Here is a 24,757-nt window from a genome sequence, read left to right on the forward strand (position 1 = left end):
ACACACACATTCATACACCGATGGCAGCGGAAACCATGCAAGGCACCGACTAGCACATCGGGAGCAATTAGGGGTTCAGTGTCTTGCTCAAGGACACTTCGACAGTAACTCTGGGGGAGCCCGGGTTCGAACTGGCAACCTTACGGTTACCATCCAGGCACTCTACCCCTGAGCCACCGCCTGTTGAAAGTATAACTTTCAACAAACGTCCAGTTGCATTCACTGCATGCAGTATACTCAAAGCGGCAATCATATAACTTTCATATCCTGCCTAGAGATTTGAACGTTAATGTATATGAGCTTAAGTAAGTGTCAACCATTAAGTGTCTTAGCTGACACCAGTGTTAAAATGTGTCAATGGATGTAACATACAGAACGGTTTAAATAACTTTTTGTTCATTGATAAGTTGTGGATTGCAGCTTTAAAAGGACTACAACAGACAAACTACATTTTCCATACTGCTCTATAGAGTTCACACGGGGCCAGTCTTGGCATGAGGGTAGATTTTATATGGTCCGCTTCCTTCCTAAAATATATTATTCATGGCCAACCAGTATATAGTCATGTCAAATTCATACATTTAAGTGTTTGGAAATGAACCTGGCGGGGCAGATACTCAGTAGAATCTGTAAGGGTTCCTTCCTATACTTCTTGTTCCTTATGTCATCTCATTCTCAAGATTAGAAAGTAAGGCCATTTGTAGTTTTATTTTTTGTTATTTTCATAGAGTGCTGCTGGGCGAGTGCTGGAGCTTTGGCATGATCAATTATGGAATGAATTCTGTACTGGCCATATATGGAGCGTGTCTTGAGTGTACAGGTTTTGATGAGGTCAGTTCAACATATGGAATGTCAGAACAGGTCAGCTCCATATACGGAGATCTACGGGTGGCAGCGGGGGCAGTGTCTTGAGTGTTCAGGTTTGAATGAGGGCCCAGGTAGGGCGGGGCCTTAATTTTCGGGCCTAGTTGAATAATTTTGGATGGGGAAGGAACAACATATGAAATGTCAGAACAGGTCAGCTCCATATATGGAGATCTAAGGGTTTGAGGTCAGATGTAGAGTTGCTGGCCAATATTGATGTCACGTGATGTCACGAGGCATGACCATATATGTAGGCGTGGGGTGGGTGATGAACGGACGGACGGACTGACTGACGGGAAATACACGTTTTCATATTAAATGCGACCTGCAGTCGCAACAAAGTTATTGTGAAGTGATTAATTTATATGTGACTTTCTTATGGTCCAAATGTACATTATGAAAGGAGATGCAGTTGGCATCTAAGGTATTTTCATATTTTCAAAAATAGCCCCCTTTAAAAAACCTACAGTATGATACCCCTGACACAGTGTTACAAACGGAATATAACCATGACTGTGTGATGATTGCCTCTCCTAACTGAGCATGTGCACAGTCTCTGTGACACTCATTTTCTGTAGAACTTCTTTTTGTTGTTGCTCGTGGTCAATTTCAGAAAATATATGAGGTTTGAAAATTAGGATAGTAATGCTGCCTGCAAGCGACACTTATGCAGTGCATGTGTTTGTGTGTGCTTGACTGTATGTGTGTTCCTTCTTTTCATGGTGCTCATATAGAATTCAGCAAGTAGACCGCAATCAACGCATGCGTCTACCCATGTCTGCGCACATGTGACATGTACAATGTTTTGTTGACAACTGGTGTATCACATCCCATTTGAGGACATGCGTGATGTTGCTGTGTGTGTGTGTGTGTGTGTGTGTGTGTGTGTGTACTGTATGCTCTTTGTGTTAAGTACTGTGTTCTGGGGCAACATGCCAGCGCTACTCTATATCAGACTCCACCAATACAAACAACACAGCTACTGACAGAAGAGAGGGAGAAGGGAAGGGAAGGGAAGAGGAGACAGGACGACAGACTCGGAAGGAAGGAGAGAATAAGAGGGGAGACGAGGTCAGGGGAAACAAAGCGCGATATGTGGCAAGGAGAGATCAGGACAAGAGAGGAGAGGATTGCTTTACCTATAACCATGAGGCAATAGGCTGTTCATTTAACTGTACGAATGTAACTCGTAAAGGTTACATTTGTAAATATTGTACACTTCTTTTGAGTTACAAATGGATACATTAACAATGAGGTTTTTACTGTGGTTCCATGTTCAAAGTACATGACCTAACTATTGTGGCTGGGAGAAACATGACGCTCTGTGTTATGTAAAACATCACTGGTTCTATTTCAGCTGCACAGCCTCAAGAAACCTACATCGTGGCCCTGAAAAGAAATAAAAGATAAATAAATCGAAGCAAGTTTCAAGCTCTCACAATCAAAATTCCAACCACATCCCCGGACCTTGAGAACACATCAAAATTCAACCGGTTTCAAGGATTTGAGGCACCAGTGGGAGCTAGCTCTGTGCACACACGTGTGTGTGTGTGTGTGTGTGTGTGTGTGTGTGTGTGTGTGTGCGTGCGTGCGTGCATGCGTGCGTGCGCACGCGTGTGTTGAAGAGAGGCTGTCCAAATCTAGGTCAGTCTGAGAGACAGACAGTGACTGGAGAGAGAGAGAGAGATAGAGAGAGAGGAGAGAGAAAGTGACAAAGTGAGAGAGGGAGTGAGCAGGAGACAGGAGCAATGGGAAGTATGTTAAAGATGGAGACAGCACATAGTGAATGACAGTTATGTGGGAAGTGAAGGAAAAGAAGGGAAATTAAATACAGACAGACAGACAGACAGACAGACAGACAGTAGACTACTGTGTAGAAGATATATTTCACAAACTCTCACAATAGACAATAGACATTTTGACACATGCAGAGGAACTGTAATAATATGAATTTTGCATATGTTTTATTTGGGTGTTACTGTGTGCCAGCATAAACAAGTCTTGTACTGGCAAACAGAAAAACGAAACCCACAATTAACATTTTGCTGCATGCTGAATTTATCCGTTTTTAAAGAAGTCCACACTCACAACACCAGAGGGAGTTCAACAAACCATGTGCAACCCAAATTTGGCTCAAACAAGGGATTAAATTATTTTCACTCCTATACCACTAAAATGTGGAACGCCTTACCAACAGCCATTAAGACATGTGAATGCCTTGACTCTTTCAAAACCGCTCTCAAAGAGCACCTACAACGGACGGACGGCTGCAATTCGAAACTGCATGGCCCTCGTAAATAAAGTTAATAAAGAGTTCCCTCCCCACCCCTTTTCCCCCATACGGTTTATTATTATTATTTTAAATAGAAGTCAATATTTGTACGTCTCTAAATGTTCTGATGAATTGAAAATGGTGGACCCTGTTGTAAACAAGTGTTAATCATGGTGTTGTCCACAGTAACAGGTTTTGTATTGACTTGTGCTTTAGTTTGAAATGTACCCATTCTACATACTGTGAAATATAAATTTCAATCAATCAATCAAAACTATTTCCTTCTACGAGGTCATACCAATAAAAGTAGCAATCCAGACCATAACCTTCATGTCTAGGATTTTAATCTTGGTCCCCCACGCAAGGCAAGACATTTCTATTATTGATAAGGGAGAGCCCAGTTAGAAAGGCCAATTGAATTGAATGTCATGCAATTTTATGTATGACTACAGACCACAGGATAATCATTTGAAGGATAGGATAGAGTCTATCCTATTACTTAGTTGGTCTATCCGATAGATATATATATAGCATTATACACAAGTTAAATTGAAGGACATGCAATCAACCGGCACCACTACTGAAGCAGCAGCAGAAGCCTGGGTTTGGTAGCTGTGCCTCTCTGGCATGCCCTGGTGCTCTAGTCTAGACAGTGTTCAGATAGGTTACCTCTGCACTAGCGCCTCCTACTGGCTTGTTTGGGCGTTTAGCAGGGAGAGGATTTGGGAGACAGTGAACCCTAGCATGCCTTAGGCTCTGCTGGGGGAAACTCCTCACTTTCAAATCAAAACAAGCATATGGAAAGTAGGGGAGGCACATGGTTGTTTACAGTTTACACCCTCCCCGACAGTGGGGGTTGTCAGTGAGAGGGGAATAGAGTACTACAGGGATGAAGTCTTTTTGTAGGCCAACCCAGAAATTACCTCATGGTAGGGGAGAGCGGGGGTTCCAATGAAACTTTGGGGTTTTGGAAAAATTTACAAAATGAGCTCAGTAGTAAACAAATGCTTGATATTCATGCTTCTGTTCAAAAAGATAATCTCAAAAAAATCTTGACTTGATTTTTGGACCACACACACACAATTAAAATGTAAGTTGAATAAACCACATACAGTATCAGCCTCGATTCATTGGGCTCATGTTAACCCCAGATCATTATTTTCTGCATTCATCAAAAAGGCTGTTGAAACATTTGAACCCATTGCAGCACTGTACTGGCAATGTCTGGGGAGAATTGTGAGAGGGGGAGGTTAATTGAAATAATGTATGTAAGTCAATGAGAGCCAGACAAAGGAATTGGAAAGGGTGAGAGAGACCTAGATGTGGATTAAAAAAAGAAAAAAAAGTTCTGAGTTCATTTAAATTAGTTTTTGATATGGAATAATTTTAACTATGGTTTCTGCCCCAGCTCACTATTCAGCCCTATAACTCCCCCATGTGGTCAAACTGGTCATAGTTTGATTATGCATTGCAAAGAATAAATGTACTGTATCCTAAATTAATGTGGCAGGATATTTTAAAAGAAAAAAGAAAATGTATAATTTAACTCACTCCCACTCGGTCTCTCTGCCTGGAGTCAGTTGGTTCTTGTCCCCAAGGGACCGCAACAGAAATGAGCTTTTTTGCGTTTTGATGGTGGTGTATAAATGTATGTATTTTCTGTACATAAACATTGTCTATAAGCATATCAATCAATCTCATAAAACTGTCAGAAAATAAATCAGACAGAGAACAGTGAAAGATCAACCTTTATTTATTGAAACTGCTTGCATACAAAATATATTGCACTATAACCAGACAATGTCAACGTAGTATGACCCCAAACAGCTTCAATGCTAGTAGTTATATACAAAGGAAAAAAGAAAAGAAAAAAACAAAACAAATATTGCCAAAAAGTGCAGTTGAATTAGACACACAAGGTTTTCAGCTTTTTGTTTAAACTACCCTGATAACAGTATCTACAGAAATATCTCCCTTTCTCAACTTTCTGATGCTCTAGCAAACAGTCTGCATGTGCATTTCTTTTGAATTTATTATTTTATATACACCCTGGAAATAAATTACTCAAGAAAGTCAGTGGTGGTTCAGCCAAGACAACAGGGAAATACTGTGTCCTTAAAATTTGTATCTGCAGTCTGCACATGCCATTCAATGACTATTAGATGTGATTGGAAGGGAGGCACAATGGCCTCTAGTGTGAGTAGTAAGAGCATTAGGGTCAATTGTGAACTGACCCACTCCATTTTAAGTATTATACACGGTGGGAAAGAGGAGATTCCTACTCACTCATTTGAGCGACACCTACAGTATATTAATTGTGTAATAATATCACAATACATAGTTGCTAAACTTTGCTTTTGTCATCTTACATGACATTTTTTCCTCAAATCTGAATTGGACAATACAATTCATGAAAGCTGAGGTTTCATTAAAACTTCCCAACAAACAGGGAAAAAAAGATAGATTAAGAAAAAAAAACAATTTCCAATGTCTTTAAACGCTTTGGATATTGCCGATCGTCAGGCAACACAAGACTGCATTTCAACAAATGAGCTTCAATGACATGGCTACTGAAAATGGCAGAGCTGGTCAGTATGGGGATATGGGAAGTTTGGTTTTCAACTTCATGAGTTTGTATTCAGGGTGTGGGGGTTAGAACACGATGTCAGTTGGGCACTTCATTTTCAGCAGTTCAGATTGAACTGAAGCGTCGATGATTCACTAATCCACTCTTTTAGTCATAGCAGACCTTCTTGGAAATGTCCTGGTTTGACATATTTTAAAAGCAATGGACTGTGAATTTTCAATAATTGTGCCAGAGAAAAAGATTTATTGAGACCATGGCATGTTCACTCCTGAACACACTGGAAAAATAGAGCACATTACAACCAAATTCCATTGGACCTGAATCATGATCCTCATATGCTGCCTTTCTGTGGCCATCGTATCAGCAATAACACCTGGTTTCCTAACCACTGGATTTTAAGCTACAAGTGGCAACCCACAGTGGCTCACGGTATTGGTGGGTGGGGTGTCCCAGATGACATTAGAACATTATGATCAGGTACAGTATATTTTTGCATTGTTCATGTTTCCACTTGATATCAATGGAGGGGGGAAAGAAGGTGGTGACAGTATTATATTCAGTTAGCTGAGGGAAGTCACTGATTAACTGGTAATCTAATCTCCTTTCCTGTCAAAAGGTAAAATGCATTGATGCGCTGTACCAAATACCAATCCTTCCAATTGCAGTCTATCAGAATACAGCAGTCCCCTGTACTTTTTCACCTTGCTCATGAAAATGGTTCCAGTGATATAAAATAATCTACAACTGATCTCCAATATATTTCAACAGCCATATAATGTGACAGTTGCACAGTTGCGCAAATTCATTAATTCACTTTTACCCCTAAAGAAATCCAAGCTAGAAACAAACTCATCCAACCATAAATGACAGCTGGTCACTCAGACATAACATTACATTTCAGCAGTTGAGTCAGCTATAAATCATTTTTTGTTTGTAATTCTTACAAATATTTCGAACCTGATGTTTGGCAGCAGAGTAAAACACACAAACAAGAGCTGCAAGAAACAAAATGTTCCACTTGCTGCCCGTTTTCTCTAAATTGGAAATATTTTAGCCTGCCTAGTAAAACAGTAAGTACTGTTTGTATATTTTAAACATCAGAGGTGATAAGTAAGATTAAACAATACTGTGATATACATTTTATTCTGCACTTGCTTCCCCCCGCCCCCATTTTGATCGGCAGTAATGGCTGAAAATATGTCACAGGCTTCAACACTACTGTATGTATATATAATGTATATATACTTTTTTTTTATCACCATCATACCATTCCTTGAAAACTGGATTGGTCATACTCTACAGATCTGTGGTTAAAGTAGGAATCTTGTTCTTTTTCTATAATCTCAACTCAAAGTATAAACATGGTCCTTCAGTGCATTGGTTAAGGAGTCCAGTCCCGAGGACCCACAAGAGAAACCTGGCCACAGTGAGTCATCAAGAAGCACCGTCGTAGTGGACAAAGCATGCTCCACACAGTAAAATCCTCAGTGTACCGTTAATTCAACCACACAAACCTAGCGTCCCTATTCTGGGGAAAACCTAGCAGATCTACAAGTTCATTATTTTCAGCGAAGATATTTGGTGTAGAGAGGGCGAAAGAGGGGGGGCTCCGGTCAACGAAGTATAGGGTTTAAGTGGTCAACTCTGAGACTGTACAAATTGAAAAATGTACAGAGGATTTTACTGTGTATGACCTTAGGAGGATCCCTTTAAAATCTCACTGTGTGTATTGTGTGTGTGTGTGTGTGTGCGCGCACACGCACACGCTCACATACTGGTATATATTTTAAAAAGACTTGTTCCCATCACTTCTGTCCACCTATCAGGCGGACAGATATGTTTGACATGTATGTTATAAGAATTCAGTTAAGAAGAAGAAAAAACATAAGCTCCAACGACTTAATAATATTAAAGTAAGTCTTTGGAGCTTAAAAACAAATGTGCAGATGTTTTTCCTTCTTCTTAAAGTTGATTCACGCCCTGATATCCAGCACCTGGCCTAAATACAGGCATAAGATGTGCACACGATCCTCTCTGTGAACTATAAGAATTTAGTTTACACTATTCTCCAGTAGGACTTGCACACAAATGTAATTTGCCAACAAGTGCAACTGCAAAATAAAACCTCCTAGATCTCACCTAAATAAAAAGGGAATTTTAGAGTCCATGTTCCCTTAAAAGTTTGAGAATTATACACAACTCAAATGCAACACCTAGCAAACAATAAGAAAATAGAAACAAAACACTCATTATCCACTCCGAGTACATTTGAACAAAATGGTTACTTTCACCCTAAGCGTTTTGTTATGGTGGGTATCCATTTAACAAAATAATTAATACATTTTGGGCCCCAGGGCGAAATTAAATACAGCTTAAAATCAATCCTAACAAGGAGGTTACTATCTTTCACGCATCATTAAGTTTACTACCAAGAGTGCTAGCATTTAACCAATATTAAACACAAAGAGAAAATATCAGGATAAGTGCACGTTTTAAGTTCAATTTGAAACAATAGTACAAATGGTTTTTTTCTCATTAAACAAATAATGACATCATTATATACAGTAAGCAACCCCGCCCCCATTTCCCTAAACCTTTTCATCATTTACAATCCAATAATAACCCTATGCTGTTTATGTTCTATTGATGGTATATGCACTGTTTTCACACAAAAGGAGTGATAGCAAAATAGCGACCACAAACAATCTGCTGTGGGACATTTTTACATCAAGTGAAAGAGATGACAACTTCCCACATTAATTGACACTGTTACCGGTACATTTGAAATTGAAATGTAAAATTAATTTCCGAAAGCCCTTTTCATGATGTATTGTGTTTTCGACAGAGCAGTCTCTTTTTGTAACCTCTGTTCAGGCAATGCAAAAACTACAGTAAACACGATATTCTATGGGATTAACGTGGGTAAATCTCCCCCACATTTTGATGAACCATTATCACACTATACTTTCATTTGTCACTACTCTGTTAGCTACATCGCCCCCAGCTTAAGTTAATATTGCGCACCTGCCCCCATGTTTCCCCTTGAATTATTTCATGGTTGTTTCATCAACTGAGAAGAAAGAAAGACAACATTACTTGTTGCCGACTACTCTACTACTCCAGGTAGACAGAACATTTACAAGATATGCAAAACAATAAAATAACAATCTCCTTGCTCGTCTTCTCCCCTCTGTGTCCAAACCTGACTGGGTCGTATTAGACCACAAGATTATGCACATATCCCAAAGGTCAGATGGACATGCTGCTCTTTAACAGAGATGAACCTTGATCATTCACTGAAAATACTTTCATCTACTCATAAATGTTCTTCATTATTCATTTAGTACTCCGAGCTCTGTTTCCCCTGTCTTATTACACACAAACAAAGATTCACGAGTTTGGAGGATGGCGAGATGGTTGGAGCCACAAAATGGCTTCCGATATGTGCTGTCAATGTCAATCTAGCACTCCAGATCAATCCACTCCTGTAAAGGTCACTCCGTCTACTACACATAACTGAACCAGGTAAGACATGTAGGCCTATAATAGTTGACAGTACAGGGCAAAAGAACCCCAGAAGTTTCAATCACAAGGTGCTTAAATACAGTGTCTTCCTGGACGGGAGACATGACATCCCACCTCCCACAGAACAAACTGTCCATATCTGTAGTTCTCTACTCATCCCTGGAGGGCCCAAAGTACAACGAGTTCTCATTCTAGCCGTCTATTCGGTTTAGACATACTACAGGACAGGACAACAAGTGAATGGCCAAAGTCCTCTTCTGGTAGAAGACGACATTACCATTACGTCTGAGTTTCCAAGAGATGAGAACTGCAGTTTTAAAGTAATTTCACTGAATTGTTGTGTTGCATTCGGGTTCAAGCCACGTTGACTATGATGTCATCTTTATGCACCCACTCCATAAAAGTCTGGTCTTCCCTGATTTAGACGTATAGGTCTGTGATACCAGCTACATGATTAAAGGCACAGGTCACACAAAATATGGCTAGGTTTCCCTGAGCATTCGTAGCTTAAATGTGTACTCAGTTTAATTAGAGCTCTTCAAGTTTCTAGCCGTGCAAGAGGGTTGTATATATCCACAAAACGTAATATGGTGTCCCACGTTACAGGAATGACACGTAGCACTTGATAGATGAACAAGATATTGATAATTTGATATCATCTCATACTTTTCTTGCAGAGCCTCAAATTTGTTTTTGAAAATGAAAATATCGCAATACTATTCAAAACTCCTTTTGTTCAAGACATGGAATGTGTTAGGCGAGACACATTTAATGCACAGAGAGGGAAAGCACTCCGTTTCAGTTCGGAAAGAATATACTCAAGAGCTACGAACACTCTCAGAAACCCTGCCCTGATACTGTATGTGTGTGTAGTTCTCTTTATTTATAGTATTTTATTGTTATTCATTGTGGGCATCATGCCCACAATGAATTAAACGACAGCCATAGTCAAACCAACCTAAATTCAGATATCAAGTTAAAATTGCATTGCAATTAAAAGGCATTATGTTATATATGGTTGAGTTTATGTATACGGTTAAAAATGGTTGTGTTTAGGCATTAGGTTAGATTTGAAGTTTAGCATTTGGTTTATTGTGTATGTGGAAGGGTGCCAATGAGATTGTGTGACCTCAAACCCCTGGATTCAGAGCTTCTAGAAATTGGGTAAGGGTTCCTGGTTCAAGAGCCACAACTTCTTGAACTTAAACCCTATATACTTCGTTCAGTTCGTCGTACATCAAAGAACCCAAATAGCAGTTTTACATTCTCACACAGCATTCTGAAACAATTCTCTCTCAGAATGTTCGCCTATTCTTTTGCAAATGGTCATTGCAAACGGTTCTGGACAAGTCCAGAATAGGGATGCCAGGGTTTATGTGGTAGAATAACCCAGTATTGTCATGAAAGTCCTCTGTGTTGCTGTGAGAAAATGTTATGACCCAACTTCTGGACCCTGAACAACTGGTTGAGAAACACTGCTTTAGTCAAGTTCAGTTTCCATGTTGGTCCCTACATGAGATGACTACTAGAACAAAAGACTAGATTGAAGAAAAAAATGCTTAAGTGCCTAACGTTGAGATTATGCATCGATTACAAAAATGTGATACCTTTGCCATAAAAGGTAATCTCGTAATTCAGGCCAATTATTAGGATGTGCAAATATCTGAAAATATGCATATCTGAGAAAGGGGGGAGAAAGAGAATGACAGGACTGTCTTAAAAAGATAAGGAAAACTACATGACAGAAGGCTCTTATACATGAAAAGAAATCATAGGACTTAAAAAGAAGAACAAAAAGGGAATACTCTATACTTTTGAAAGTGTAGTAATGCTGGATTTACTGCTGGTTAAAAATATTTTTCGGCCAATCGAAGTGTCCCACTACCAACATCATTGTCCCATTCCATGTTCTCGAGTGACAAAAACGCATGTACCATGTGTGTCGCTCTATCGCCCTCAATCCTATAATCTGAAGGAGCAGCACTTGATGTGTGCCCCTCTGTCAAACCCAATCCTAATCTGAAGGAGCAGATTTGATGTGTGCCCCTCTGTCAAACCCAATCCTAATCTGAAGGAGCAGATTTGATGTGTGCCCCTCTGTCAAACCCAATCCTAATCTGAAGGAGCAGATTTGATGTGTGCCCCTCTGTCAAACCCAATCCTAATCTGAAGGAGCAGATTTGATGTGTGCCCCTCTGTCAAACCCAATCCTAATCTGAAGGAGCAGATTTGATGTGTGCCCCTCTGTCAAACCCAATCCTAATCTGAAGGAGCAGATTTGATGTGTGCCCCTCTGTCAAACCCAATCCTAATCTGAAGAAGCAGATTTGCCAGCTATGCACTAGGTGGAACCGGGGGAAAGGCTATACCAGGCAATGTTCGCGTGTTTTAAACATCAAAAGTTCATGCCCGGGGTTTGGTTTAGATTTCATATCAAACAAAGTTATACAATTAATGTTGTTAAACAATATACTGAAACCTTTGTGTCAGCAATACATGAGACAGGAGACACATTTTGAAGATGTCCTTTCTCTCAGTTTCACTGCTCGTCATGCAGTTAACACGTCTGTATTGGGCAGATATTACTCCTTTTCCCCCCTCTGGCTATAGCAATGACTTGCTCCACAGCCGTTTGAAATGGTGAGTTAACTTCGTAAACATATTTTAGGAGTGCCACTAACAATTCTGCTTCATGACTCTCATTTCCATCCTGCTCTTTCTATTAAAAAAATAAAAGAAAAAGAAAAAAACAATGCACTGCTTCTTTTTCCATGTTCACTCCAGAGTGGACCAGTAGATACCAGATCAGTTGATATCAGACCAGACCATCAGAGTAGACCAATATTTGGCCCTAGAAAAATGTCATTAATGTAGAGTCATTCTGAAGCAGTGGAGACTTGAGTGTATGCCTGCGTATTAGAGAGGCAGAGAGAAAGAGAGAACCAGACACTACAATGGATGACGACAAAGCTGTCTGTATGGATTTCTGAATGTGTGTGTGTCTGAGCATTTAATTGTGTGTCATTTGTGTGTATTTACGACACTCCGTTCACCAGTGGAGGAGCGAGGCTTCCGTCCGGTTTGTCTTTCTTCATGCCTCGTTCTCTGATTGGTCGGTGGTGGTGGCGGGAGGGTCCGTCTGACCCTGTGACCACGGCCCCCTGGGAGGCGGGCGAGGAGGAGCCGGGTACCCCTCCCACACTCCGACTGGCCGACGCATGTTGTACACTTCGCTCATTGTTACTGTCCACGCGGATCTGAGATGAGAGGGAGTCAGAGAGAGAGAGTCAGAGAGTTGAGGACAGGGTTCCCACTAGAGATCAGCGGGTGGTCGGATTTAGCCGCGGTTGCCGCGGGTAACCGCAGTTTAGGGTGGATTTGGGTCATTAAAATATATTATAAATTATAAATTAATATTGGATAAACCGCGGGTGAAATAATTCCGGGAAATAAATTAATGGCATCTATTTATAAGCTTATTATAGCTTTTCAAACGCACCAAATCTCGCAGTGCGTGCGTTAGTAGTATTTTAATATTACATAATTTTCCATCTGGCACAAATTAGCCGCCTATGAAGTTGGGTCCTCCTTGCAAAACAACAACACAGTAGTCTCCTACAGGCAGCTACGCTAAAGCTGCTAACAGGCAGCTAGTGAGTCTGAGAGAAACTTAAAACTAAGTAAAACAGAAGGGAGGAATATACGTTTGGTGTGGGACTGGGAGTGATTAAGTTCTTAACCCTGACGATGACGGCTGGATATGCTGTATGAAAATATGTGAGAACGTGGACGGCTTGTTACCATGGAAATGGATATATACAACCACTACGTAACATTGGTGAACTGTCGAGAGAGTGGTGAGTGACATACATTGTTTGTACAAGTACGTATAAATATCCGATCTACAAGCTCTCAACACTTCGCAGCGACGCGTTGTGAGTTTGTAGATTGGCTATACTGTATACGCTTCACTGCGCAGCGGATTGCGGGTCGTGCGGATTTATAAATTGGATTAATTAATTAATGCGGTCAGATAACGGGCGGATTATTAATATGCAAACGCGGATTCAGGTGACAAAAAAGCTCATCCGCTGGTCTCTAGTGTGTGTGTGTGCACGTGCATGCTTGTGTGATGTGTCACCTGTAGTGAGTCTTCCTGTGTCCTGGTCTTGGGGTCTCTGATGTGACGGGGTCTCATCTCGTTCCACGGCACCTCCTCTCCTAAATGAGGAAAGCACATGAGATCAGTTACCAAGGTATCATCTCTGGAGTAATGCTCAACTAGTGGATCAGAATGCATGAGACGAGACAGAAGAGAAGTTCTGATTTGAGTACACTCTTAAATATTTATTTTGTCGCTAGCTGTTCGTTCACTTTAACAGGATCGCTTTCCTCCCCCCTGCAGCCCCATGCAAACGCTTACTGTGACTATTTGCTAGCATTAGCGCACACAGGGTGCATACTAGTCTAATAGTTTAGACTAGTCATTGGTTAGACATGGGTTAAGGTCAGGTTTAGGTGTGCTGTCCTGTGGGAGGTTACGTTTATGGTGAGGGTTTGAGATAGGTTGTAGTTGTAGGACTAATGACTGGTCTAACCAATGACTAGTCTAAACCAAAAACTGTCTAAACTAAGTACTGCACCCGCGCACACAGTTTACCTTTCGCCAGAAATGTTTACATGTCCGGAGCGATGCGGTACAATGTCACAAATGACATCCGAACTTTGTATGGATCAAGATCCACCAAGGACAGCTCCCTAGAATTCTGACTAATAGAGGTTTAAAAATCCTGCTTTGAATGGAGGTAAACGGAGAGGATTTTTTACGTCCCATAGCTGTTGGTGACGGAGGCGTTGCATAGCAACCGGATCAATGCCTGCGGATCAGCAGCTCTGGGGCTCAAACACCTTATAGTATATGTGGGGGTACGTATATATACAGACTTAGAAAATAACATCCCATAGCTGGGGGGTACATATAGGGACCTGGTAGAGAAAGACTTAAGAGTATAATAATAATTTTTACTATATTTAATAAAGCACAGCAATTTAAAATGTGTGTGAATTGTCTGTGTAGCAGAGTTAAAAAGTACCCATGGATATCCGAGGGGCAAAAATATACTTTTATAAGTTCAGGGGGACGGCCAGTACTACTAAACACGGGTGGGTAACATTTTATTGTGCAAATCAAAGAGCACTGTTTCTGCCCAAACAACATAACTTATGTAACTTAACATAGCACGCCGTTGATGGGCCGGTCTAGTTGTTTTTTAGATCTATCGGTCTAGATATTTCTTTGGCGTTTTTTGCCTTTATTGATAGGGTACAGTGATTAGACAGGAAAGGGGGAGAGAGATGGGGAGTCGAACCCGCGGCACGCCGTCCGGCTGGCTTGGCAGCCTAGGTGCCCAGACGGTTGAGCTAACCGTCTAGTTTGTATTTTGATATAATCAAGGGTGACGGTCAAGGGTGTCGGTCTCAAATATGATTATTGACAGGCAGATGTGGGTTGTCAGAAATAGACCCGTGCAGGACTCTGCTGTGGTAGGTCTGTCCTCCAGTGTGCTAAGCATGCCTTTGACTTTTAGAAAGTAACATAAAAGAAAAGTATGAGTAATGTGGTTACTTTTGTCAGGGATTATAATAAATAAAGCAATTTCATTTAGGGAGAGTAACAAGCAATAAGTAATAGATACATTTGCCTGACTTTACCGTAAAAAAAGAAGAAAAAAGCAGATGACAACCACTACTTAAAAAGAAATAAAGAACTGACAACACACCTTTATATCCACCCCCTCTTCCTTTCCCTCCTCGACCTCGCAGCCCTCCTCCTCCTCCTCCTCGCTTCCTGCTGTCTGCACGTCTGGGCAAGCTCCCGCCTCCTGTCATCAGCTCTTCAGTGGGAGCCAGTGACCAATCGCTGAGTTCGTCTCGGTGGTCGGACTCCGTTTCTGAAGCATTGGAGGCCTCCGAGTTGGTGCCTGGGGAAGGTTAAACATTAAACATCATTCAACATACATATTTATATTATAAAAGGCATACATCTCTATGACTGCAGGCATTTTTAATAATAATTAAAATTAACACATTTATGTTACAAGGGAAATAATGTATATTAACTTAATAACTTTGCATATTTTCTAAATTATTGTCTTTCATGATCTTGCACCTGCAGAGTGCTCTGATCAGCGCTAATAGATTTTCAGGCCACAATGCGGCCTGAGCATGCATGCACGCACAGTCGCACACACACACACACACACGTGCACACACACACACACACACACACACACACACACACACACACACACACACACACAGTACCTGAGGCGAAAGCCGTTCCCCCTCCTCTTCTGCCCCTGCCTCCTCTTGCTCCACCTCCAGCGTAAGGCTTCCCTCCACCCATACCACCTCCTCCTCCACCCCTCCCCATACCCTGGCCCATGCCGTTATCAAAGATGTAGGTTTTGTCCTTAAGGTTTCTGGACCCCGCTCCTCCGCCTCCTCCGCCCCCTCCACCTCCACCCCCTCCGATCTGCCGCAGCTGTTCATCTATCTGCAGACGCTCCAGACGAAGTTGGTCCACCTCCTGTGCAAAGTGACATGGCAACATGTAGTCACATACAGTGAGAGAACACTCTGTGTACTAGTCAAGATATCACACCATTTATTGCAAATTTGTCTTAGGAATATAAGGGTGTCCACGCTAACCTTGAGGTAGTTGAGGTGGTAGTCCAGCAGTACTTTAGCATTGGAAATGCTCTCCTTGGTCCCCACAAACACAAATGGAACCAATCCCTGAGAGAGTGAGAGATAGAAGAAATAACGAGTGAGTGGCATCAGAGTTGTTTAAATAGCGATTGAGTGAATGAAACGGATTCCCCTCTCATGGAGTAGATACAGATTCTAGTGATGTGCGACACTAATTAAAGCACTCCTGCTAATCCCGGTTACAATAAATGTAATGTCAAACTCTTCACTCAGATACTTTACACAAATAAAAAACATAATAAATGACAACAGCCATTGGGATGTTGTGCTGAGACGCTGCTAGCTGATGGCCCAGACACTTGCCGACAAGTTGCTAAGATACATTTGTGATGGCTGAGTTCAGTCCTACTGACCTCGTCATCTGGAGCTGCAGGCTTTTTGTCGCTCTCTGGCTCGATACGAACCCGTACCACACCAGACTTATCAACCACTTCCTGGATCAGCTTCCCGTTCTTACCGATTACCTTCCCTGGTGGGCAGGAAAAGGGGGAATACAGTGTTACAAGTGGTCATGGTCAATAAATGTTAAATGGTGCATTTACATAGTGCCTATAAAGCGCTTTAAAATGAGAATTACATTCACATAACGATGGCTGAGGCAACCATGCAAAGCACCAACCTCGTCACACACCAAAGTGTCTTGCTCAAGTGTGACACTTTAATACTATGCCAAGAGGAGCCAGGAATCTAACTGGCAACCTTCAGATTACGAAATGAAGTAATTTCAGGATTCTTACCTACTAAGTTCCTAGGAACTTTGATGACATCTTCAGAGAACTCTAAGAAACTCCTGGCTTTACGGACAGCCTCCTGATCCTGAAGTAGAAATACATTGAATGTCAATCAAGCTTGTGTCTTTATGGATGGTGCCTTTATTTCGGAAACAGACCCTGTTCCAGGGTGCCGGCCTGGTTCCGGCGTGCTGCCCCGTGTCCAAAACGGTTGAGAAATGACAGTTACCGTGTGGTGGTCCCCCGTAACTGTACCCTCTACTAGCATATTATACAGTTGATACGTGCGTGTGTGTTTGTGTGTGCGTTAGGTTGTGCACAGGTGGTGAAAAACAACCATGCGGTTTTCGTGCTCATACCCAGCCAGGCACCCAGCCACACACATAGCTCCGTAAGGGAGTGGTTGCACCACTCAAAAATACATTATATAATCTATGTTTGAACTTTGTGAATCGATGAATAATCGTTCATGATGGCATCGCGATTAATCTATTCGTTAATAATCTTTTTTTTGCACCATATATATATATATATATATATATATATATATATATATACACACAGTATATATGCATGGATCCATCTAGCTTACCTCTCCATAAATGTGGAAGGTACAGGTCTCTTCATCCAGGTCTATAGTGGTGACTCCTGGGACCTTACGGGCTTGCTGAATGTTTGCTCCATGGGTCCCAATGGCCAGACCCATTAGATCATCCCTCACTACAAACTGCTCATGAAACCTTGACGCCAGCTGTCTCGAACTCTACGGAAACAGTGGAGCGATTGAAAGAACAAAAAGGAAGCACAAAGACGACAAAAAGGACAGAGCAGAGGCTGTAAGAATAAATACTAAACAAAAAGGCATGCATTCTGACGGACATGCCTAATTAACGTTGCCTTCAGACTGTTCATACCTGCAACACACTACTACTGTGGGCAGATCATATTGGAGTGCCATTACACTACAGTAACTCCCCAGTCTACTGCAACAGAGGTGGCAAGAGAAGGTACGAGTGTGTAGATTGTGTAGGTCAAGGTTTCGTAAAAATCGTACAAATGGGAGTTTAGCCAAAATCTTGCATTCGACCCTCATTAAGAGAGCTTCATAGACCTCCAAAAAAGTAGGCAGATTTCAAACTGGTTTGATAAATACCAACAGATTTTATTTTGAAGTCCACCTACTGGAGGTCCAGTTTAATTTAAACTAAGTTGACACTGTTCGGTATAATGCTAAACTATACATTGAAATGAAAAGAAAAAGGAATAATTTGTTTGGGGTGGTTTTTGGGAATGTGGAGAAAAAGTTAATTAAAATCTCTCAACAGGCGAAAAAAAAGAACCCTGTTAGAATCATAGCACTTGACTGTCAGGGGCAGCCCCATGGCGGATCAAATATAAAATCTTAATGGATTCAAGCTCACAGCGCTTTTTCTAATTGTGGAGAAGGGAGATGTCCTCCTTAAATAATTATAGTTTAAGTCATACTGTGTAACTTTTTTAATTAAACAAAACATATTTCTAATATTTCACCGTAACCAGTATTCTGATTTCTAGCAAAGTACTGCATAAGAGTTTGCCGTGTGTGTGTGTGTGTGTGTTTGAGTGCGTGCGTGCGTGTGTGTGTGTGTGTGTGTGTGTGTGTGTGTTTGAGTGTGTGCGTGTACCTCTAGTTGCCTGTTAGCCTCTTCATTCCGCTGCATCAGAGACAGTTTGGTGCGGAGACTTCTGAAGTGCATGTCAATCATCATATTGGCTCTCTTCGTTGAAACCTCATTCACCGACTGAAATCAATCAATTCTATCATAAATGCACATGATATGCAAAGAATATCATATTACCCAATGATATTTTACCATGGGCTTGACATTATAAACTGCTTGTTTGGCTTGACTGGGCATCTGAACGAACACAATTGTCCGTGTTCATTTGGTCAGGCAGGGTGCAGTGGGGAGCTCAGAGGAATAGCATGTCCTCCACTCACTGTCAGATGAAAAGAACCTGGCAACTGGCAGTGTCACATGTAGTACTTTCCTTATCTTTCATAGTTATTCAAACATTAAAAGGGTAGGCTCAATAAGCTAAGGCTTCAGCCTACACCTATTTCACTGATGAAGGCATTGTATTAAATTGCTTGATGACCAGAGGTGACACGCTCATCTACACCCGTCCCTCCCTAGCCTCGGTACCAGGCTTTCATTTTTGTTGGTGCAAGAATTGAAAGCCTGGAGGAACGCATTGGCCGCTCTGGTCTAAAAGTGGGAGTCAACCCTTCCGGGTGGGCGTCGCTCCAAATGATGTGACGTAGCGCTGCACTAGGGGGAGAGGAGGGGCCGGGGGTGACGGACAGATCGATGAGATCCAATCAGGGCGTGCGCAAATCTCAGCCGCGACCCGCCCCTCTAGACCAGAAACCTAACACGTTAGCTCAGGCTAGTCCCTCCCTAACAAACCAACCAGTAGAGGTCAGCAGCGACAAGGGAAATCTATTAGCTTATTACTCCCCAGTTCCCAGTAGACCCACTGTTTGACAGTATCTATATTTTGCTGAAATAATAATAATGAATGACGCTGCTATAGTCTTGTGTGTGCTTTGCAAGGAACAAATGGCTATTTTTGTTGACAGGCAAATATAACCTACCAGGATGACCAGTTGCTTTTTCTCTGAATCGTAGGTGATGCTGAATGCTCCCACAGCCTTCTTAAAGTCTTTATGTGTTGACTCCTTGGAGCACCTACCAGCACAAGCACACGGAAGCAGACAGTTACATGAAAAAAGGTTCAATTAAAATAGTTTAGTCTGATATCTGCTTTGGCAATGTAAACGTATGTTTTCTCATGCCAATAAAGCCCTTTGAATTGAATTGATAACAGTCCTGTATGCTCCATAGTTAACTTCCCAGTGAGAAAGGAAGTCTATCCATGACATTATTTACAGGATTACTGCTCCATCCATTTTAAAGCACCTCGACACAATGTACCATTCTGCCCTAAGATGGGTCACCGGTGACAGTTACGGTACCCATCATTGTACACTCTATGGGAACGCAGGCTTATCCTCTCTGTCCGAGAGGCGTGATAAGCACTGGTATTTATTTATTTTCGCCATCTCAGGAATGGTCCCCCCTTACATTTGCTCTATGTTGGATCAGAATCCAAGTACCTATTAAACCCGTTCTAGTGACTTCCTGATCCTCAAGGTTCCATTTGCTAACACAAAGCTAGGTAAAGCAGCATTCTCTGTTAGTGCTCTTTTTGAAGTCCTTAAAAATCACATCACTGCCTGCCCTGGGACAGTTCAGGGAAATTATTTCCAGCACTTTTGCTCAACATTGTAATTGATGACTCTGAGATATGGAGAAATGTACAGAGGTTCGGGACTCGAAATCACGGACTTTTAAAAGACGTCTGCACATCTTACCTTTTCCAGTTTTGCTTTTAGTGTTAATAAGTATGTGCTCTCTTCAATGTACTAGGTGTTAATTCTCTATCTTGATTGACTTTCTTGCTTGTGTCTAACTTCCCACTTAGCAAACACTACTTTAAAATGACGGCTACATTTGGCTGCAGCAGATCTACCCAATCTGCTGCTTCCAGTACTTTCTTCAATTAAAAAAATTATTTGCCTGCTTAGACCTAAAAAAAGCTGGTGAGATTCTTCAGCTGTGCCCGATAGATCGAGCAGTTTATTTCATTAAGGGATTTGTTGGAAAAACCTTGTGTATCCATGTACCAAGGGGCAAATGGTGTTATGGCAGTGGGCATGAGATCTTTGCTGCTGTATTTTTGTATATGGACACACATGTGCATCTTTGTGTGTGCTAGGGCTGGGCCAAATGTAATTTTGTTTTACACTGAAGCTTCGCTGGACATGTTTTGGAAGCCCTGCAGCTTACTTCTCATAGTATATTAAAAAAACATGAGAATTGCCCTGGTCCTTGCGAGCAATCATATCATTTGACTGTTTGTTCAGTTTCCTCTACTACTTGAGCAATCATATCTGCCGATTAAAATAATCTATTCAGCACTGCAAAGGCAACGGATTCGTATGAAAATCAACCGATAATCACCAGTAGGTTACTTATCACTAGAATGCAATCGAGCCAGCAGGCTCGCCTGGAGACGACTTGCTGCGATTATGAAACGCAGAGACGTCCGTTGGTCGCATTGTCAGACTATTACTAACCCTAACTCTAACCGTAACGTTAACCCTAACCTCAGTCTTAACCGGCCACGAAGTTTCACAATGTTTTCGCTTCGGCAGCAGTAATTTCACTTCCGCGTTTCCTAATCGCAGCCAGTATGGTAATAGGTACGGTCGCCCATAATCCATCTCGCCCTCGCTTTTTTACGCAGACCTCACGCCGACCGCTCAGTGCAGCAGTTCTTGTGTTCTTTATATTGTTTTACTGAGAATAAGGTTAGAAATACGTTTTACTACTGCGAGTGATAAGTAACCCAATGGTGATTATCGGTTGATAACATTCGAAGCGGGTGGCAAAGGTACACTACTTATGGAATCATAGACTACTTCTTCTGAACAAACGCTGAGCTGAGTACTGAGCGAGTTCTTAACACATCACAAATGCTTGCAGATCTACAATAGCTTGTAGATCTGCTATTTTCTCTGGTTAATCCATCTAGAAATGTGCAAAATCTTTAAGTGCACATGTGTATCTGCTTTTTGTGTATCTCAAGAACTGTTCAACCTATCAAATTCCCAACTCTTGTGTGCATGCACGTGTACGTGTGTGTGAGTCAGTCCAACTAACATCTGCCGTAGGTCCTCAGGCACATCCAGTCTGATCTTGAGGAAGGTGGTTTTGGAGGCTGGTTTGTTTGGGTTGACTGGCCGTAACCGCTCCAGTGTGACAATTTCATTCAAAGTAGCATCGCACGCGGCATACTCTATGACATAAAACTAGAGAAGATGAGAGAGAGAGAGGTGGTTAGTTGTGGGGTTGATGACAGACTGTGACCCCTAACGGTTTCTAGTTTCAAGAAACATTAAAACTACGATAGTATTAACTCCATTTAGTGGTTAATGTGTTTCTGGATGCCATAGTATTAGTGACAGTACTCAATCCCTCCCATCCAAGATGAAAGAAAAATATTCAACAGAATCAACCTCTTTTCTCAGCCAATCCTTGACAAATCCTTGCAACAGTAATGTCATCCTTGTTTTAATGTTATGGGCGTGCATAGTCTCACACAGATCCCCTGAACACAACCAGTCAGTTTGAAAAAGGAAGCATTGCGCACGTGCGGTGCAACAACAGGATACAGCATGGAAGGCAGACCTCACCTCTCCTTTGACCATGCGAACCTTTGCCAACCACCATCCACAAGGCTCCTTGTCATTGGCCCTGGAATACACCTAGACCACAGAGGCAAAATACTGTGCATTAATTTCAAACACAAAGCCAAGAAGCCTCATAGAGTATATCGTGTGTACTATACTCTAAAATGTTTGGTTAGATTTGTACCGGCCAATAAACAGATTTTGATTTCACCAAATGAATGAAAAATGCCATCATTGGTAAACTACTAAAGTGGTGCACTTATTATCTCTTAGGTCCTAGAAATATCACAGAAAACCAAGTACCTCCTGTGTCACTTGGACTACAGCATTTGTTCTGAGGTAATTACTTAAAGTGATGGATAAGTCTTACCTCCACCTCATCGCTCTCATTAATCTCTTTGCAGACACCTGTTGGAGGAGGGAAACGTACATCCTGGAAAGATATTTGACGTTCTGGCTGCCAACTGTAAACAACAACACATACACAGATGAATGCATGCTCACATTAATAGAGAAAGATGCGATGTATGTATGTGTGTGTGTGTGTGTGTGTGTGTGTGTGTGTGTGTGTGTGTTGCTCACTTGTTTTCAAATTGAACAGTTACTGTTCCGTCGTGCACATCCTTCACGTAAGCCTACATAAATACAAACGCAATTTGATCAACACATTATATTCAGATTCAACTCAATTGTCACATCACAGCATTAAAGGTGGGTGAAGTTCTTTGTCGGACGTACATGCTCCCGTCACTTACAGTTTAAAGAAGGGTTAAATAAAAAAGAAAGGATAGAGAAACAAACAAACAGGGAAAATGGACCAGATATGTCAAATATCCTAACGAAAGATAAGGTGCATGGATAAAACATAAAATAAACGCTATAAAATGCCATTTTGATTTAAATAGAAGCAGATAGTTCTTTGAGTGTATAGTCTCTTGTCTGCCTGCAACCCTCGTGCAGGTGAGACATCTCCAGTTGGCAGCAAATATGAAACATCGGTCAGTGTAGTGACAGTGTAGCAGCAGCGGAGTGCAAAGCAGTCATATATACACTGAAATATAATCCTGTGTGGCGGACTGTTTCATCAGAAAAGCCTAGCAAGTGGCAACAGGCATGGCTCAGCGCTTGTTCGGCTGGCAGCCGGATGGTTGCCACTGGAAGCTTACTTACATATATTAAAATATGACAATGTAGCCAATAATGGTAGCTAAGATAAAAGATACAGGAGAATTGGGTACCAGTATCCTCCTATTGATTGATGGATGCAGATGCAACGAGTATGAACTAAATTTGTTTTTCGCTGGCAATTTCATCTGTCAGAGCCTATTTTACATCATTTTTATGATATCAAGAGATTTGTGCTGCTACAGACCTTTCTGCCTGCACACAAAGAAAGCTACAGACAGATTCCTCAGGAGGTAGGATACATATGGAGTGCAGCGCATATTACAGACAGACCTCCTTATAACAGAGGCTTCAGGCTACATTGTTGGGTAACACCACACCACATACATACATGACGTGCCATGTATGTACCCTATCAAGAACTATCAATAACGCATGTATAATATAAGACTATATTTAACGTTAGGGAAGTAGGCTTGAAGTTATCTGTTCAAACACCCAGAATGTCAGAGAAAGTATGTGTGTAATGCTTATCTGAACGACTGATGAAATGCCTGTGGACAACCCCAAAATTACTCCAGGTACTATGAATGTGTGCAACACTGATCCAGAGATAAGTTATCCACTCACCCTAGCTGACCCTGCAAATCTGAACTCTGCAATGTGAAATGCGTGTGCATAACAGAACAGGTGGCTATTGATGGCAGATCAGCTCATAAAATTGACAGCCTTTAGTAGTAAAAAAATAAAATCGATGCACTAACCATTAGTAGCAGTAGGTGAATTATTAACATACATAACTGATCTTGTCACTGTGCATTACATCCCACTATTGCTCACTGGTTTCTCAAAATACGACAGGTATTTTCTATATCAGGCTGGCTGATTCTGCAATCTGCATGCATGACAGCCAGGCTCCAAAGGTGCTGCATGCTAACATGATCATGACAAACGCAGAAATCCATGTGTCATCTATACAGTAACATTGGTCAGTTAACCATAAGTGAGGATAAACGTGTAGCATCAATGCAGCTAACAGATCAAGCGTTATTTAAAAGATTCCTGCACACTTGAGGCAGCTATGGGAGGCCCAATGATTCCCCAGCTAGACGACTAAATAGGTAGGTGTTAGCTGATAGTGTTTCTACATTGCAGGGTCTGGTGACAGCGCTCCAATGCGTATCTTACCTTGTAAAAAGCCCCACTAGTCCCTCTCACTTCCACGACTAGCTCGTCCATAACGTCCAGTTAACCAGCTAACTACCGTTAGCTATGTGGGTAGCTAGGTAGCTAGCTGGCTAACGTAATGCTAGCCAAGGCGAAGGGGCTCAGACAGTGGATTTGCGAGTTAGCTTGCTGGCTATATGCGTGAATAATAGGCCACGGCTTATATAGCTAATACTGTTTCTCCTGTTGCTCGCTTGTCTTTTTTGTGTTTCGGTATTGCGTGTTTTTGCAATTCCGCGTTTGCGATTAAACGAAACTGACGCACGTCGTTGACTTTCGGTAACGTCGTTTTCATTGATTCTTATGGGAATAGTGATGAACAAGCTGCTGTGGAGAGCATCTCTCCCTCCTCTGCA

At 41.6% G+C, this 24,757-nt stretch overlaps 1 protein-coding gene across 1 annotated transcript; it reads right to left on the minus strand.

Annotated features, from left to right (window-relative positions):
* Window positions 1–4,871: 4,871 nt before the first annotated feature.
* Window positions 4,872–24,757, minus strand: fmr1 (fragile X messenger ribonucleoprotein 1). Its single transcript, XM_083785619.1, has 15 exons — window positions 24,363–24,757; window positions 22,632–22,684; window positions 22,420–22,513; window positions 22,053–22,124; window positions 21,520–21,668; window positions 19,389–19,482; window positions 18,415–18,531; window positions 17,343–17,513; window positions 16,757–16,835; window positions 16,373–16,488; window positions 15,960–16,046; window positions 15,573–15,837; window positions 15,029–15,229; window positions 13,390–13,469; window positions 4,872–12,505 (listed from the first exon to the last, which is right to left on the minus strand). The coding sequence occupies exons 1-15, from the start codon at window positions 24,411–24,413 to the stop codon at window positions 12,284–12,286; spliced, it is 1,851 nt and encodes a 616-aa protein (XP_083641745.1). The 5' UTR covers window positions 24,414–24,757; the 3' UTR covers window positions 4,872–12,283.

The sequence above is a fragment of the Protomyctophum parallelum genome (genome assembly GCF_964188405.1).
Source record: "Protomyctophum parallelum genome assembly, chromosome: 16".
NCBI lineage: Eukaryota > Metazoa > Chordata > Actinopteri > Myctophiformes > Myctophidae > Protomyctophum > Protomyctophum parallelum.

Excerpts from the sequence above, each read along its gene's own strand:
- fmr1 (XM_083785619.1), bottom strand. The coding sequence starts at position 24,413 with ATGGACGAGCTAGTCGTGGAAGTGAGAGGGACTAGTGGGGCTTTTTAC. Across the intron at positions 22,125-22,419 it reads ATGAGAGCGATGAGGTGGAG|GTGTATTCCAGGGCCAATGA; the intron begins GTAAGACTTATC and ends TCTGTGGTCTAG. Across the intron at positions 13,470-15,028 it reads AAGAGGGGGTGGATATAAAG|GAGAGGAGGTGCCGTGGAAC; the intron begins GTGTGTTGTCAG and ends TTCCTCATTTAG.